The sequence below is a fragment of the Gobio gobio genome (genome assembly GCF_949357685.1).
Source record: "Gobio gobio genome assembly, chromosome: 16".
Taxonomy (NCBI): Eukaryota; Metazoa; Chordata; class Actinopteri; order Cypriniformes; family Gobionidae; genus Gobio; species Gobio gobio.
The window spans coordinates 46,599,150-46,616,465 of NC_137109.1; the positions used below are offsets into that span (position 1 = coordinate 46,599,150).

A 17,316-nucleotide genomic window follows, 5' to 3' on the forward strand; every position below is an offset into this window, starting at 1 on the left:
TCGTACAGCTCCGGGTCTCCACATATGATTTTGTGCTCATTGTTGTCACCACTAGAGCAAGCTCCAAAGTTCAGATTTTTCACTTCGCACGAATCACGCGTCAAACGCTCAATTCGCGCTGTGTCATTTCGCGGCATATGCGCCCCTCATTCACGCGAATCGCGCTGCAGAATGTCTATTCGCGTCTTTGCATTGACTTAACATGTAAATCACTTGCGCGAAACGCTTCATTCGCGTCTGGTGTGAACGCACCATAAATTCAATGTGTTCATCATATAAAGCGATCAAGTCTCTCCAGAAAAATTAGGAATAAACCGCTCAATTCAGATAGCCTGGTCTTACCAGACTCTCGTACATTTCATATGTACAGAGAGTCTGGCCACTCTCCATTGACAAACGTTAACTTCCTTGAAGGCGGGTACTCTGTTGAAGTTTAAAACTATTGGATCTGCCCAGAGCCACTCTGGATCTTCCATAACCAGTCGCTAACGTTTGGTCGTGACGTATGTCATGCGCCGTTCGCCTCTGTTTTTCAAATGGAAATCCGTAAAAATAACTGCAGATTGTGCAGCCACCTCAGTGATAAAACCTAAAACTTGTGCATTCGGATTGTGATTTATTCACAGTGGAGGGAGAGTTTTGTGATCGGGAACTCGCTGCTCACGTGGTCCTTAACATGATAGCTGTGAATAAAATGTCATATGCTTGGTATGATAAGAATAAATGCTGCCGTGAATAACGTCCCAATTCAAACGTTTACGTGCTTTTCTTCTTTTTATTTTTTGAGCGGTGATGAAATATATTGCTCTTGTAAACACTTAACAGCATTTAAAGAAATACAAGTCTAGAAATGCATCCAAATTACAGCGAAGCGCAACCGCACAACTCAAACTAGCGCACAAAATCAACGTCATCGTTCTCAGCCACTCCCTCTGTTCGCTGATTGGACCGGAGAAAACCTAAGAATATACCGCAGTCCCAGACGGAGTACTGAAGGAAAATGAAAATTGAGCGGAAGTACGTAGGAGGGCGGAGCCAGGCTACAATTCATATGGATTCGTTTTACAATTTCTTTCAGACCTTTTTGAAGCATTAAAGTGTCAGTTGCGTAGCTGTCAATGGAGGGACAGAAAGCTCTCAGATTTCATCAAAAAGATCTTCATTTGTTTTATAAAAATGAACGAAAGTCTTATGGGTTTGGAAAGACATGAGGGTGAGTAATTAATGACAAAATTGAAATTTTTAGGTTAACTATCCCTTTAAATCTGCATTGTTTGTATAGAACCAGACTGAACCACTAGTTAATGCACAGTGACGCCTCTCTCTTTTGACCACCACAAGGATTTATTTGTACTCCCACTTTGACTCGATCACCAGAGATGTCACCAAAGTCGGTCAGTTCAGGTGTTTAAAGAGATATACTATGAGCCCTGTTTGCAGACCTTCTGGACAATGGAAAGGCTTATTTAAATGACTCTAGATGGAATGGGTCTTTGTTAAAAAGTTCTCCATCCCCACTTTTAGGAAGGTTTTTAAGGTCTATTTCAAAGATATCAATGGTGCTGTCAATCTGAACAAAAGATGGAACATGTTTTGTTGGCTCAAGATACTCGGTTGTTTGGTTTCTCACTGTGAATCAAGGCCTTTAAGGACTTCAAAGTCTGATGGATAATCTATTGTGCGAGATCGTGAAAAGATTGGATAGTTTAAAACAGTCCACTATCCTGAGTTTCCCTTATAGGCCATATTTCTGAAGTAGTTCTGACTGCCACTGCCGCTTGCGCTCTGGGAACGCCGGGGGGATCTTGATCTTTCGGAAATCTTGGATACACTCTTTCATTTCCTCCTCTGCATTGGGCCTCTCCAGAGTCTTCCTCCGGGTTAGACCACTTCCCCCACCTTCCCGTGGACCCACTCCGCTGGTGAGGGACTGAAACAGCTCGCTGTTTCTCCTCTTATCCGGCAGCTCCATCCACTGCACGGAGGAACCTTTCTTGGGCGGTCGACCAAGAGTAAGAGTGCTTGGAGGCCGTGATACAGAGTGTAGGGCGCCACACGGGGCCAGAGAGCCCCCCACGACCTCACCACGTGACACCAGGATGGGGCCCCCATCCTGGGGAGACGTGGCCTCTGAGTGGGTCTCAGAGCTGGATGTGGAGAGCTCGTTCAAAGAGGCTCCGCTCTCGCTGGCCTTATCCAGCAGTTTCTCAGACTTGGGCTCATCACGCTCCTGTTTAGGGGATGCTGACTTGCAGGCAGGTCCTGGTGGATAGATAAAGAAAAAAAAAATTAGCTGATAAAACAATAGAAACCTCTAGAGGCCAATAGAAATGTCTCACAGACTGAATTGATGAAATGCTAAGCTCTTTTCTGTTAGCGTATACAATAAATCACACCAGTTTCATTGCTTGTACTCTTTACACTGCAAAAAATGGTCTTGTGCAGTAAAAATATTCAAGCATTCTCAAAACAAGGTATGTTTACTTGACAAGCAAAATGTTTTTAAAATCAAACAAAATGTAGTTATATTTAGTCCTAAAACGAGAGAAATGGGATAAAAATGAACTAAACCTAAATCTATTTTTTTCCACTGGAAAACAAGTAAAACAACACATTTACAAATATAAGAAGAAATTCACCATTACTCAAATCAACTACAGAAAGTAAGTTTAAGGGTATAGTTAGGGACAGGTGTGGTGGTATGGGTAAGTTTAAGGGTAAAGTTAGGGACAGGTGTGGTGGTATGGGTAAGTTTAAGGGTATAGTTAGGGACAGGTGTGGTGGTATGGGTAAGTTTAAGGGTATAGTTAGGGACAGGTGTGGTGGTATGGGTAAGTTTAAGGGTAAAGTTAGGGACAGGTGTGGTGGTATGGGTAAGTTTAAGGGTATAGTTAGGGACAGGTGTGGTGGTATGGGTAAGTTTAAGGGTATAGTTAGGGACAGGTGTGGTGGTATGGGTAAGTTTAAGGGTAAAGTTAGGGACAGGTGTGGTGGTATGGGTAAGTTTAAGGGTATAGTTAGGGACAGGTGTGGTGGTATGGGTAAGTTTAAGGGTATAGTTAGGGACAGGTGTGGTGGTATGGGTAAGTTTAAGGGTAAAGTTAGGGACAGGTGTGGTGGTGTGGGTAAGTTTAAGGGTAAAGTTAGGGACAGGTGTGGTGGTGTGGGTAAGTTTAAGGGTAAAGTTAGAGACAGGTGTGGTGGTGTGGGTAAGTTTAAGGGTAAAGTTAGGGACAGGTGTGGTGGTGTGGGTAAGTTTAAGGGTAAAGTTAGAGACAGGTGTGGTGGTGTGGGTAAGTTTAAGGGTAAAGTTAGGGTCAGGTGGGTGGTATGGGTAAATTTAAGGGTAAAGTTAGGGACAGGTGTGGTGGTATGGGTAAGTTTAAGGTTGAAGTTAGGGACAGGTGTGGTGGTGTGGGTAAGTTTAAGGGTAAAGTTAGGGACAGGTGTGGTGGTATGGGTAAGTTTAAGGGTATAGTTAGGGACAGGTGTGGTGGTATGGGTAAGTTTAAGGGTAAAGTTAGGGACAGGTGTGGTGGTATGGGTAAGTTTAAGGGTAAAGTTAGGGACAGGTGTGGTGGTATGGGTAAGTTTAAGGGTAAAGTTAGGGACAGGTGTGGTGGGATGGGTAAGTTTAAGGGTAAAGTTAGGGACAGTTGTGGTGGTATGGGTAAGATTAAGGGTAAAGTTAGGGACAGGTGTGGTGGTGTGGGTAAGTTTAAGGGTAAAGTTAGGGACAGGTGTGGTGGTATGGGTAAGTTTAAGGTTGAAGTTAGGGACAGGTGTGGTGGTGTGGGTAAGTTTAAGGGTATAGTTAGGGACAGGTGTGGTGGTATGGGTAAGTTTAAGGGTATAGTTAGGGACAGGTGTGGTGGTATGGGTAAGTTTAAGGGTAAAGTTAGGGACAGGTGTGGTGGGATGGGTAAGTTTAAGGGTAAAGTTAGGGACAGTTGTGGTGGTATGGGTAAGTTTAAGGGTAAAGTTAGGGACAGGTGTGGTGGTATGGGTAAGTTTAAGGTTGAAGTTAGGGACAGTTGTGGTGGTGTGGGTAAGTTTAAGGGTAGGGTTAGGGACAGGTGTGGTGGTATGGGTAAGTTTAAGGTTGAAGTTAGGGACAGTTGTGGTGGTATGGGTAAGTTTAAGGGTAGAGTTAGGGACAGGTGTGGTGGTATGGGTAAGTTTAAGGTTGAAGTTAGGGACAGGTGTGGTGGTGTGGGTAAGTTTAAGGGTAAAGTTAGGGACAGGTGTGGTGGTATGGGTAAGTTTAAGGGTATAGTTAGGGACAGGTGTGGTGGTATGGGTAAGTTTAAGGGTAAAGTTAGGGACAGGTGTGGTGGGATGGGTAAGTTTAAGGGTAAAGTTAGGGACAGGTGTGGTGGTATGGGTAAGTTTAAGGGTATAGTTAGGGACAGGTGTGGTGGTATGGGTAAGTTTAAGGGTAAAGTTAGGGACAGGTGTGGTGGTATGGGTAAGTTTAAGGGTAAAGTTAGGGACAGGTGTGGTGGTATGGGTAAGTTTAAGGGTATAGTTAGGGATAGGTGTGGTGGTATGGGTAAGTTTAAGGTTGAAGTTAGGGACAGGTGTGGTGGTGTGGGTAAGTTTAAGGGTAAAGTTAGGGACAGGTGTGGTGGTATGGGTAAGTTTAAGGTACATAGTACATAGTAGTTAAGGCCACCTAATATAAAGTGGGTCCCAATGTTGTTAAAGGCTCAGTTTTCAAAGCATGTCTTATCAACCCACAAAAATGTAGTCACTCAGTACAGATATCTGTTGTAATTCACAGTTCTAACTGCATTCCCTCTTAAGAACAGATTTAGCCTGTGAGAGGATGCCATGCATGTATTCTGAGATAGAGGGGTTCTCAGTTACATAATTCAGCCTCAAGCAAACACCAAAGCACTTGGGTCTAGGTCAAAAACATGGAAATGTGGTCCATAAATGGTAACTGACTGCACTTCAATGCAATATCAATGCCTCAGGGGTGATTACACATATAAGAAATATGTTCAGAGGACACAAAAGTTCTTTACACTGCACAGATTAAGACAAGTCTTAATGTAAATGTCTTAATTTGTCCATTAGAAGTCTTTGCTGTCCAGGCTTCAAAGTTCTTCGAGACAGCTTTTGATTTTCTGGGTCTGCAAAAGAAAATTCCACTCATTTTGAAATTTAAAAATGAAGCCAACCCAGCTAACTCAACTAACTACATCTAATCTCTTGTCTATTATCTCTGTATTGGCTCATAATGATGAAATAATACATTTTTGTAGAGAATCAGGAGCCAGCTGTAACTGCACGCTTCAGCAAGTCTCTTAATGTGATGCAGAGGAGCTGCTAATTGGTGATTAAACGTGAATATGCATGCATAGCTGAAAACAGACTTCACCGGTTGCTTTTCAGGACACAGATCATTGAAGGAGACCCTCTGAGAACAGGACACCTGACCCTTGGTTGGACACAGATCCCAAACCATCAGACCTTCAGGACAAGCAGGCTTAAAGCTAAACACACACCACAGCTAAATGAATTGTATACACTACTATATGTATTTCACACTGACAAAAATAGCAAATATTCAAGGTTAAGCTCAATCAAGAAATCTGGGTTACATTGAGACACTTACAATGGAAGTGAATGGGGCCAATCCATAAATGTTCCAATTGTACAGCCACAAGATGTACACCATATGTGTTTATTTTAATATATAATTGCTTATTAACCTTTTCTAGGATTTTTTTTACAAACATTTTGTAAAGTATGTCCAATTTTAATGGCAACTTTGTTGACGACGTAATACCTAAAACCCCTTTAGACAGATTTACAACCTTTTTCTTTTACAGAAGTTAGAGTAAGTGCTTTTATAAAATGTATAATTTTAACATTTCTGCTTAAATCCTGCAATAATTGGACCCGTTATATTTTTTGTAGTAATCAAAATTATGCCAGAAATGCTGTAGAAGGAGCTTAACCTTAATATTCCTTTAAAATTGTGTAATTTCTGTGACACTCATGTCACCAAACTGAATAGGTAAATACATTACACAGTAATGATTTGAAACCAGTCTCAGTGTTTTTACTTTTTAGAGTCAACATACAAATAGTGTATACTTGGAGTAGTCTCTGCATATTCAGGTGAGATAAGAAAAAGTATTTAAACATTAGAAAAGTAAGTGGCCTGGTCTGACAAAAGAAAACCCTGAAGAAAATGCCTGAAATCATTAGAAATTAGTAAATCGGGTCATTAAAACGAAACAAAAACAAAGAAAGAAAAAGAAGGAAGGTAAGGATGGAAATGAGTCTGAGCGCACAAAAACTATTGTCGCCGATTCATAAAGTTATTGTAGAACCACTGTAGTGAGATGGACTTTGTAACGACGTCTTTCGTACCTTTTAAGGGTCTTGAGAGTGTAGAGTGCCATTGTGCCAATGGAGGACTTTCAGAGGCATCAGATTTCAACTAAAATATCTTAATTTCTGTTCCGAAGATGAACGGAGGTCTGACGGGTGTCGAACGACATGAGGGTAAGTAATTAATGACAGAATTTTCATTTTTGGGTGAACTAACCCTTTAATTTATAATCAAAAAAATCTAATAGCGTCTCTTTTTTGGGCGGGGGTTATTACAGCTTAGACAACATATACTTACATGTTTATCACTTTTAGCAGTGGTTTATGTAACTTCAAAGGGTTTCCTGTAAAATGACACCAACATTTTGTATTTAGAGATCATTGTATGTGGGAATGGGAAGCTTTTCAATTTGGGTAGGCCAAATCCAGACGGAAATGGTCCCAGAGTAATTTAGTGTAAATAAGTTACTTTGTGTAAAACAAATACCAAAGTGATGCATATCTCCAGAAAGTAGAGACTCTAAGCTTTCAAATGGTACCACAGATGTACCAATGTACCACAGACATTTAAAATTTAAAGTATATACTTGATGATGTCATTCCGGTACAGGGTCCGCAGAGTTTAATGAGATTAAACATTGTTGGAAACGTTTGGGATGGATGGATGGATTGATTATTGTCATTACACATGTACAAGTACAATGCAACAAAATTTGTTTGGAGCAAGCCTCCGGCAATAATGCAAGTACACAGGTCAACAAAATATATAACATTGTTCAAGTGGTTTTTGGATATTTTAATCTAAAAATCGTACATTTTGTGCCTTTAATAAGTAGAAAAAGTTGAAGAGAAAATAAAATAAAGCCAAAATAGCCTAGCACACATCTGAAACTCTTCGGAAACTATCAAATGATAATTACCGGAAAGTTAATTAAGTAAAGAAAACAGTGTGTTAAAAACCTAATATTGTTGAGCAAGCCATCTCCATAATTGACCGTCAGAGGACCACATACAACCTTCATGCTGTAAATTGCATAGCTGTGTATCTGAAGCAGCAGCGTATCCATTTGCAGAGGTCAAGGGTCCTCAGATGCAGCTGTAGAGAGCTCTGCATGACCTTATTAAACCCAACAGATGTTCCCTCTACACTCCCCTGCCATTCTGAATTAGCATGAGTGCTGGAACGTTCCAGAACGTCCTCGGATTTTAGCTATTCCTGGTTTAACCGGGCGTTGTGAAGTCAATCCGTGTGATTGCACGGTTTTAAAATGAATATCCTACTATTAAATAACATATGGCGAGTTGATCATTAAGGCACATGTGGCAAGTTGGAGGCATTTTAACAGTCTGTTCATCATACTTGCTCCTGTTGCTTCATAATCTCTACAACAGCAATAACCATCAGGGCCTCCAGCAAGCGAGCTAGTCGGGCTAATGAACGGCTTCAAAATGCACACACACACTTCCCATCTCTCTGCAAAACAATTACACACGTAGATCCACAGATTGGCTCTTACTGGTGTGTCTCGCACATGTGTGGCTCGAAGGAAAACAGTAATAGCTTCTCTCCTTTGAGTAAATACAGTCTATATCAAACTGTTAATGAAATGCATAAGAACACATAAATAAGCAGAGGTGATACCACAGGCTCTACAGGAGAAAAAAAACGTCCTATCATAAAACATCTCCAAACCAGGCCGTGAGATGTGACACATGGAGGTCAGACTGATAAATAATGGAAGGTAAAGTACTAAAACCGCTGTCCCATAACAAACAGTTCTGTCATTCAAGAATGCAACTTCTTAGTTTGAAATCGCTAACTTTATTTAAAACCTTTTTTCTCTCTCAGTATACCCAGCATGTTGTACCTGGATTTGGACACGCTGAATTTGGAATAGCGCACTATGGAATAGTTGTTTTTGCTCATAGCAGGAGGGTGAACCATCTCCAGGGTAAAAGCTGCGGTCACACTAGACTTTCTTCTGACACTGCAATGATGTTATAAGCAACATATAACAAATATAATACATTTGAAAAGAAACAATACACAATGTACTCGAATTTACTGCAAAAATATGCATTCTTTTCATTCAGCCAAGAGGTCACGCGTAACGTATCGCTTAATGTGATGTAAATTCTCAGGTCAGAGTTCACTAAACTTGCACTTTGGAACTAGGGCTGTGCGATATTGAAGAAAAATGCGATATGCGATATCCTTGTTAAATAATGCAATATTCGATATGCTATACAATATTGCTTTAACTGTGTGAAATCTATTTAAATTATATTTAAAAAATGGGTAACACTTTACATTAAGGTTCCCTTTGTAAAGGGTTCATAAAGGTGTTTGTTAATGACTAATAACTAATTTACAAATGCATTGTAAATCGTTGATAAGCATTTATAACTGCATGAATAAAAAGGGTAACTTTAATGCAATGCCTGCCAAATAGTGAGACATTTTTAACTCACATGTTATAAATACCTAATAAATGTATTTATTCACAATTATTTAACTCAAAGATTCCGGTTTTATTTCATTATGCAGAAAAAAATTGACTATCATAGTGAGACTGAAGGGTGTTGTATTTGTGGTTTTCTCATTAATCTCAATGACTGCCACTTTTCTTAATATGTTCCTTACCAAAAGTTACTCCCATGATATTCCACAAAATGCTCATTATGCCTATCAACTTCTTGTTTATCAAAATTAAATGATCAAACTTTATTTTTGAGAAGAAAAAAAACGAGCACGATAACTTGATGAGATATTAATAATGAATATTTTAATTCCAATATTAGTAAACCTTAGTGTAAACATTTATTGAGTTACAAACATTAACCTTAATGTAAAGTGAACACATGTGAATCATGCAACTCATGAATAAATGGTTCACATGTTTTCACTTTACATTAAGGTTCACTTTCACAGGTTATTAATGTTTGTAACTCATTAATAAATGGTTGAGTTACACAAATGTGAATAAATACATTTATTAAGCATTTATATCATGTGAGTTAAAAAAAGCTCACTATTTGGCAGGTATTGCGTTAAAGTTATCCTTTTTAGTCATGCAGTTATAACTGCTTATCAACAATTTATAATGCATTTGTAAATTAGTTATTAGTCATTAACAAACACCTTTATAAACCCTTTACAAAGGGAACCTTAATGTAAAGTGTTACCAAAAAATTATTTAAAAACCGAGAATGATACCATTTATGTGTTTCACATTCTTTCTGGAAAAAGAAAGCATTGGTTCTGGGAAAAGAAAGCATTGACAGTTCGAGTGTGTAACAAGACATGAAAAAAACGAATGGCTTGTGCGCACGTTTCGGTGTGTGTGTCAGACAGCAGACAGCGCGAGACTGCAAGGAGTTGTTTTTCGCAAGTTATTGTGTTTAATAACTCTTTTTAACGTCAAGCAAGTCACATAAGTAACAGTCGTGTGCTCAGTCTATTCTCTGCTATATGCGTTGACCTAAAACATACACTTTTCACAATGTTAAAGTAGCCTATTAAAATCATTCAAATATTGCGTGCCCTTGCGATATGCATATTGCGATATTTCGATATATTGGGCAGCCGTATTTGGAACGCAGCGAAATGCGAAACTTTTGGCATGAGCTTGTGTTTGCGGCCTGACGCATTCGCATGCGTATGAACGGAAGTCAATGGAACGAAAAGTGTAGTGTGACTGCCCCTTTAAGACAATAAGGAGATGTGCTTCCTCTTTAAAACATTTTTTTTACCCGGAACAATTTGGACCAGGAACTTTTTTCCCCCCAGATCTGCTACTGTCTGCGTTTCCACTGTGGTCTAAAGTACCGTGAAGATTAGGCAAATAGTCCGGTGATGTAGGACTGTGCACGACTACTGCTCCCAGTCAGCGACGGACAGGAATCATTTTTGCGCGACACTGTCTGCAACAATAACAAGTGGAGGAGATGCAAGCAGCGCTACTTTTGCTGGTTATGTATTGGTTTACTAAAGAGGTCATTAACAAAACTGTGGAAAAGAGACGAGCACTGACACTAAAGTATATTCTGAAAGCTCGTAAAGCTAGATTTAAAATAAGACAACGTATTATTATTATTACGGACATTGACCTCGCGATTGCTGAGACGAACACCCGCCATTGGACAGAAAGAGCAAGACTGATATTTACTGAACGCAGAACGAACCTCGCAAAAGACTTTTAAAAATGCTGGTTGAAATAAAATGCTGCGTTATCTCAACCAATCAGCATGTTCAGCGTCCAAATCCCACCCCTGAAAGTTCCTGAACTTTGAAAAAGTACTACCTCATGAGCAGGGACGTTCGGAAGGGGAAATATTTAACTGGAACTTCATTTAGACCCTGGTTCCTGCGGTCGAAACGCACCGAGTACCAGCCCAAAGTTCCTATTTCCTGGGGAAAGTTCCTGCTGTGGAAATGTGGCTTATGATTGGCTACATTGTGCAACACAGCAAAACATGTTGTAAAAAGAAACATTTGACATTCTCAATAATGCAAGCACCGAATCTCCTTCACCAGTGTGCTATTAGTATGGAGAAAACTGATCCTAGACCAGCAGTTTGGGCAGGTTTTTCCTTAAAAAGCAATCAGAAGCAGCAGCAGTCAGTGGTTTGAGTGAGAAAATTCTCAAGTCTATGGCCAGGGGAAAGCTAAGCCTTGTTTAGCCTCACACACGCTCTGTCTATGCCCTTGTGTATCAATAAGCCTTGGGCACTCAACACCCTTTTGCCAGTTTGTGGTTTGTCCCTCTTCGGACCACTGTAAGTAAAATCAAGTGTATAGCATCAGTTCTGGCAGGTCATGTCAGTCAAACTCGCATCAGCTGACTGTCAGCTATAGGAATATGACGTCCATCACAGCATACATATATACGCTCCTTCAGTACTATCAGCAGCTATCACGTTCTCCAGAGCTCATTTACCCCCCTCCATCCCCAGCTCCTCCTCTCGTCCAGTCAAGATTTGGTATTCTAATTCCCCTTGAATCAGACTAAATTCCTGAATTATTTGGTACATTTAATATTGATTATTGTTCGGATTACCCTAAGGGTTATTGCTGCTCTCCCTGCGCTTATCCTAGTTATCCTAGGCTAGTTCTTGCCAGGAACAGAACCATACCGCCAATCCAAACTGTATGATAACAGTCAATCAATCATCTTTGATGATAGTGGTCCTGGCAGAATTCTCACCACTGCAGACTGAGAGCAACACACAAGCCTTGTCATATAGATACTCTGGTCCAGTCACCTTGCCCTAAAAATTTGGCCCTTGTCAAAGTCGCACAGATCTTTATTCCTGCCTATTTCTCCTGCATCCAACACAATGATTACAGGAACTGATTGTTTGCTTGCCATCTAATCTACCCAGCCCTTAATATGTGGTCTTGTTAGGAGATGATCAACGGTATTTGCTTCACCTGTGACTGGTCATACAAATTGCCCCGCAAATAGTCATCATGTATTTTGTAGCCAAGACTTGTCAGAAAATGACTTTCAAAAGTAAACAAACTCTGAGGGATATTCATTGGAATAAAAAGTATGACAACCAGCCTTGGTCACTCTATAATATATAAATATAAATAACGTAATAATAATACAAAACTAAGCAAATACACCAAATGCTTCTTACTAATGTGAAACCACACACATTAAGGTTGGATAATGACTGCTGAAAATGTAAATTACCCTCTCAGCTGTCAGAATGCTGTTGGCACAGACACAGGTTTATCCCTCATTCTGCCCTCGTGAAATAAAGACCAATTAGCTCTGGCAGAGACACAAACCGCTTTAGAAGGATCCTTTCTTTTTAGAAGGATTCTGACGACTCATTCAGCTCTCATTATAGACAGTTCTTCCAATATTTCAAGTAAAGTTACTTTCTTGAATTGCTGGGCTAGAACAGAACACTCTATCCAGAATCTATATATATATTTTTTTTTTTTGGGAGTGCTAATAATGCGTAAAATTACTGCAAACATTTCAGAGTGAAAGACACTCCGGAAAGTTGTCGGTATTTAAACATCCACGCCAATTTAAACATTTAAGCGATTTTAAAACCATTGAAGTGCAAGAAGTCTCGAAAGAGAACTCAGCTCTGAGAGATGTGACCCGTGCTGGCAAAATGAGTCACAATGAGCAAATAAAACATTTGTTTCACATTCTCTATTAAAAAACCTTAAAATTACGTCTGATTTGTTTGAATTAGACAAAAAAGACTAAGCTACACCTGTTTGAAGTCGATAGAGTCAGCAAAGTAAATTTTTAGAAAAATCGAGTTAAGGTTTTCTAAAGGTTTCAAAACAAAATCACCAAGCAACCATAACTTAAAATCCCTGGTAATAGCACCAAATTTGACACACACCAAATATCTATAGGAAAAAAATATATATATTCAACCCCATAATACAAAACATTTTTTATTAACATTACTGAGACAGAGCCTATATATAAAGATCAGTTCACAAATAATATATTGTTTAAATTCTTACTGCCTTTAGTTATTATTTTGGAATAAATGTAAAAGTGCTTAAAACACTTGATTAAATGTATACTTATAAATTAATTACATTGTTAATGTAAAAATATTTTTCGTTTATGTAAAGTAATATTTAACCTGGAAAAAAAAAGTGTCACTGGGACATGAATTTACATTTGATTTACCAAAAAACTGCTACTCATTTCAGAACACCACTGCACACCACTCAAGATTTATATAAATACAGTTGCAAGAGAAAGTATGTGAACCGCTTTGAGAATCTGTGAAAATATGAATAATTTGAACAAAATAAGAGAGATCATACAAAATGCGTTATTTTTTATTTAGTGCTGTCCTGAATAAGATATTTTACATAAATATGTTTACATATAGTCCACAAGAAGCTGAATTTATTAAAATGGCCCTGTTCAAAAGTTTATGAACCATTGATTCTCAGTCCTGTGTGTCGTTCTCTGAATGATCCTCGGCTGTTTTTTGTGTTTTGTGATTGTTGTTCAAGAGTCTCTTGTTTGTCCTGAGCAGTTAAACTGCCCAATGTTCTTCAGAAAAATCCCCCAGGTCCTGCACATTCTTCAGTTTTCCAGCATCTTTTGCATATTTTAACCCTCTCCAGCAGTGACTGTATGATTTTGAGATCCATCTTTTCACACTGAGGACAATTGAGGGACTCAAACACAACTATTAAGAAAGGTTCAAACATTCACTGAAACTCCAGAAGGAAACACGACGCATTAAGAGCCGGGGGGTGAAAACTTTCTGAATTTGAATATCAAGGTAAATTGTACTTAATGTGTCTTCCGGGAAACATGCAAGTATCTTCTGTTGCTTCTGAAGGGCAGGACTAAATGAAAAAAAAAACCTGAAATTTAATAAAAATAAAATCTTCATCCTGTTCAAAAGTTTTCACCCCCAGCTCTTAACGCGTCATGTTTCCTTCTGGAGCATCAGTGAATGTTTCAACTTTTCTTACTAGTTGTGTTTGAGTTCCTCAATTGTCCTCAGTGTGAAAATATGGATCTCAAAATCATACAGTCATTGCTTTAAAATACAATTGTTTTTTGAAGTGCTGTGTTACTTTAAAAAGGTGATTTACTCTTTACGCTTCCGCAGACATCAGTGTTTATACCCGAACTATAAACTTTAATCACAGTTCTGTGATTAATATGAATATTTGTTACACAGAAATAACTATAGAGCTCCGGAGGTTGACGTCACGCAGCCTAAACTATGCCATTTTGGCAGGCAATCGGGAGTGCTAGAGCGGCTGTAGCATTGATATCCATAAAATAATTTAAAACTGGACTGTTTAAACCTTACTATTTCAACATGATGGTCAGCTGATGTGCGCCAGGATGCCAGAACAGGCGGGGGAAAGCAAAGGGGAAATAATTTTATCGTAGTTAATTGTTGAAATGCCGTGAATTTCAGTTTATTCTTCATTCTTAACTTCTTTTGCCTCACGTAACTAATGATAAAAATAAGTTCCCATTAAATACGATACTTAATCATGAATAACATAAGTGCTTTTATATATAAATAACATTCAGAAACTGTAGGCAATTTGAAATGAAATCAAGGATCAATAAATCAATATAGATCATTTATTGATTATGACTGATTTTATTTGACATGCACAACACTGACCAATGGGATGGATGCACACAGCGGCTCGCTGTTTTGGACGGGTTTGTGTTAACTACTAACATATAACGTTAATATATTCACATGTTTTCTCTCTTAAAATGTAAGCTCATGTAGGCCTATATGTCAGCATTATCATATACGTGTAAAGCATTGAAGTCTGTCATGTAAAACAAGAGCGTATTGATGCAGTTCAGTCTGCCTGCTATTCTATCTGTTAATGTTACTCCTGATCGGAGGCTCCGTAAATATTTAGTTTATACATAGATTTAGGCTTCAACTAAGTTTGGTGCAGCAGGTGTCCTGACAGGAAAGGAATCCGTTCCTTTATTGATACACATGAAAAACACCATTATAGGGATCTGTTATTTTTAATCTATTAAGTTTTGCTTTGTAGAACTCTTTTGTCTTTTGAATTAAAGTGTGCAGTGAACTCCGCCGCCTTAAAGGTCCCATGGCATGAAATTTTCATTTTATGAGGTTTTTCAACATTAATATGAGTTCCCCTAGCCTGAATATGGTCCCCAAGTGGCTAGAAATTTTGATGGGTGTAAACCGAGTTCTGGGTGTATTTCTCTGCCTTTGAGAAAATGACAGCTCAGACGAGCTGATCTTGAATTCTCCTGTTATGAGGTCATAACAGGAACGGTTACCTCCCTTTCCTCCGCCCAGAGAATTTGGCACGCCCATGCGAGCGCCATATTTGTTTGTCCTCGAGAGATCATGGCTTGTGAACGAGTGAATGCTGGCAGTTTCTCAGTGTTTGGATGAAAACAGAAGTCTTTTTTCAGTTCCTTCTGATCTGTGATCAGTGATTTCTGATGTGTAGCTAATTATTCAAGTTCACACAGAACGTTATTATTCGTGCACACACTGCGGCTTCTCTCTCTCCCCACAGAACGGTGTTTTCTATCTTGTGAGTCAGTGTTTTTGTCTGTCCTCGTCGCGTCTATCTGTTCTAAAATGTGCATACAGTCGTGTGTTTCTGCTCAACATCGGCAGAGTCACATCCTTTGTATATACATTTTCAGCTTCAGTTTCGGTTTTTGGCCAAGTGCATCCTACATTTTCGGTTTTGGCCCAGAATTTTCATTTCGGTGCATCACTAATCCTTAGAGATAAACCCCACGCACGCCGAAGCTCGGCTTGCACTGACCGGTTGGCCTTCAACATCCCCGACCCCCAGTACTGCATCAGGCCCACAGCGGAGGCACCAAACGCGGCGTGAGATTAAGCAGAAGGGGGGTAATCATGAGCGTATCCGGGCTAGGCTAGCCAGCTATCCCCACAATAAACTGGATTACATTCGATTACTGCATGTCTGTCTGTTGTGTCTTTTTTTGCGCTGTGTACTCAATGCTGATCCATCACTGACGCTTTCCATATGATAGGAAAATGTCTAAAAATAATGCTATAATTAACTCTTACTCGTAACTCGTTCATCTCGACAGCTGTAATGGTACATTACATGTGTTACAAAGTTGGTAGAATAAGGAGGAAGACGGGCCCGGCGTGACTGAGACTCTTGTTTATTCAGAACTCTCAGATACAAACAAAATAAACTTGCAGCGCTGACAGACAGCGCTCTCACAACTCAGTACAATATCACTGTTAGCAATCTCTGGTCTCTGGTCCATTGATGTTCGCGAATGAATCGTTCTTTTGAACCGGTTCTTTTTAGTGAACCGGTTCTTTTTAGTGAACTGAACCAGTTCACAAAATCGGACTGAATCGTTCTAAATGGTTTGCGTCTCGAGTCAGCGCTGATCCATCATTTACTAAAGTTACTAACTTTCTGACATGAGTGACAGTCCCTCTGACTAGAAATAAACGAATAACCTGAAGTATATGCTAGTAACTACAACAGTTCACTGAACTGAGACATGCTGAGAGAACTGATGAGAAGTGACATCCGTCTCTCTGGCAGCAGGCTTGTGCCTCGTAGACCTCGTTAAACCACGCCCCCTCCGCTCGTTTCAAATGCAAAGATGTCAGCCAATCACAACAGTGGCCGTTTTTACTGAAGTCTCACAGCAGACACGCCTCTTGAAACAGGGCAGTCAGCCACAGGGCAAACATCAGTATAGAAAAAATGCTTTTTATTTCTAAATTGTGACATTTTATGATGTAAAAATCATACTAACAATATAAGTACACCTCAGAATACATTATAAAATAAAATGAAAAATCCATGCCATGGGACCTTTAAAACTCATGCTGGTGCTGGCTGTTCCTGCCTGCTAAAATGGTCATAAACAGAATGGGTCATGTGACTTCCTGAGCTCTAATGTTCAGGTGTGATTTTGTCAATGGTTTAATAGACACAGGCGAATCGTTGTCATTTACCATTGAATCAAGATTGCGATCTTTTAACGATTAATCATGCAGCTCTAATATATATATATAAATATAGAAAACCCAAAATGTGCGTTTATTAGTCTGATATTAATGTAAAAGCATTCCAAGGATGCCACACAAACTTTTAGCAATTGCTGGAAGATTTATCGAGGAATGAAACTCTACCCCTCCCTGTGTGCATCTGTTTAGCATTTCACGCCGGTACCAGGCCGCCACAACTAAACGCACCCTGACCTTTTCCTGGGGAGAATGGATTATTGGAGAGTGAGAGAGAGAGAGAAAGAGAGACAAGTGGGGGAAAACAGACAAGTTCAACACAATGGCTGATATATCATTGAGATGCACAGAGCATTTCTGCAGAAGGAATAGAAAAGGATTGAAGAGAGAAGCAAAAATCTGATAGGGATTTCAATAAGGCCATAATCCTACTGGGAAAACACAGGATCACTGGAGTAT

The 17,316-nt window shown here is 39.4% G+C and overlaps 1 protein-coding gene across 1 annotated transcript in view; it reads right to left on the bottom strand.

Annotated features, from left to right (window-relative positions):
- Window positions 1-784: 784 nt before the first annotated feature.
- kctd8 (potassium channel tetramerization domain containing 8) overlaps window positions 785-17,316 on the bottom strand; it is a 53,416-nt gene continuing 36,884 nt past the window's right edge. Inside the window, exon 2 of the mRNA XM_079838443.1 lies at window positions 785-2,262. Within this exon, the coding sequence (XP_079694569.1) occupies window positions 1,736-2,262 (527 nt within the window). The 3' untranslated portion in view covers window positions 785-1,735. The remainder of the gene's footprint in view (window positions 2,263-17,316) is intronic.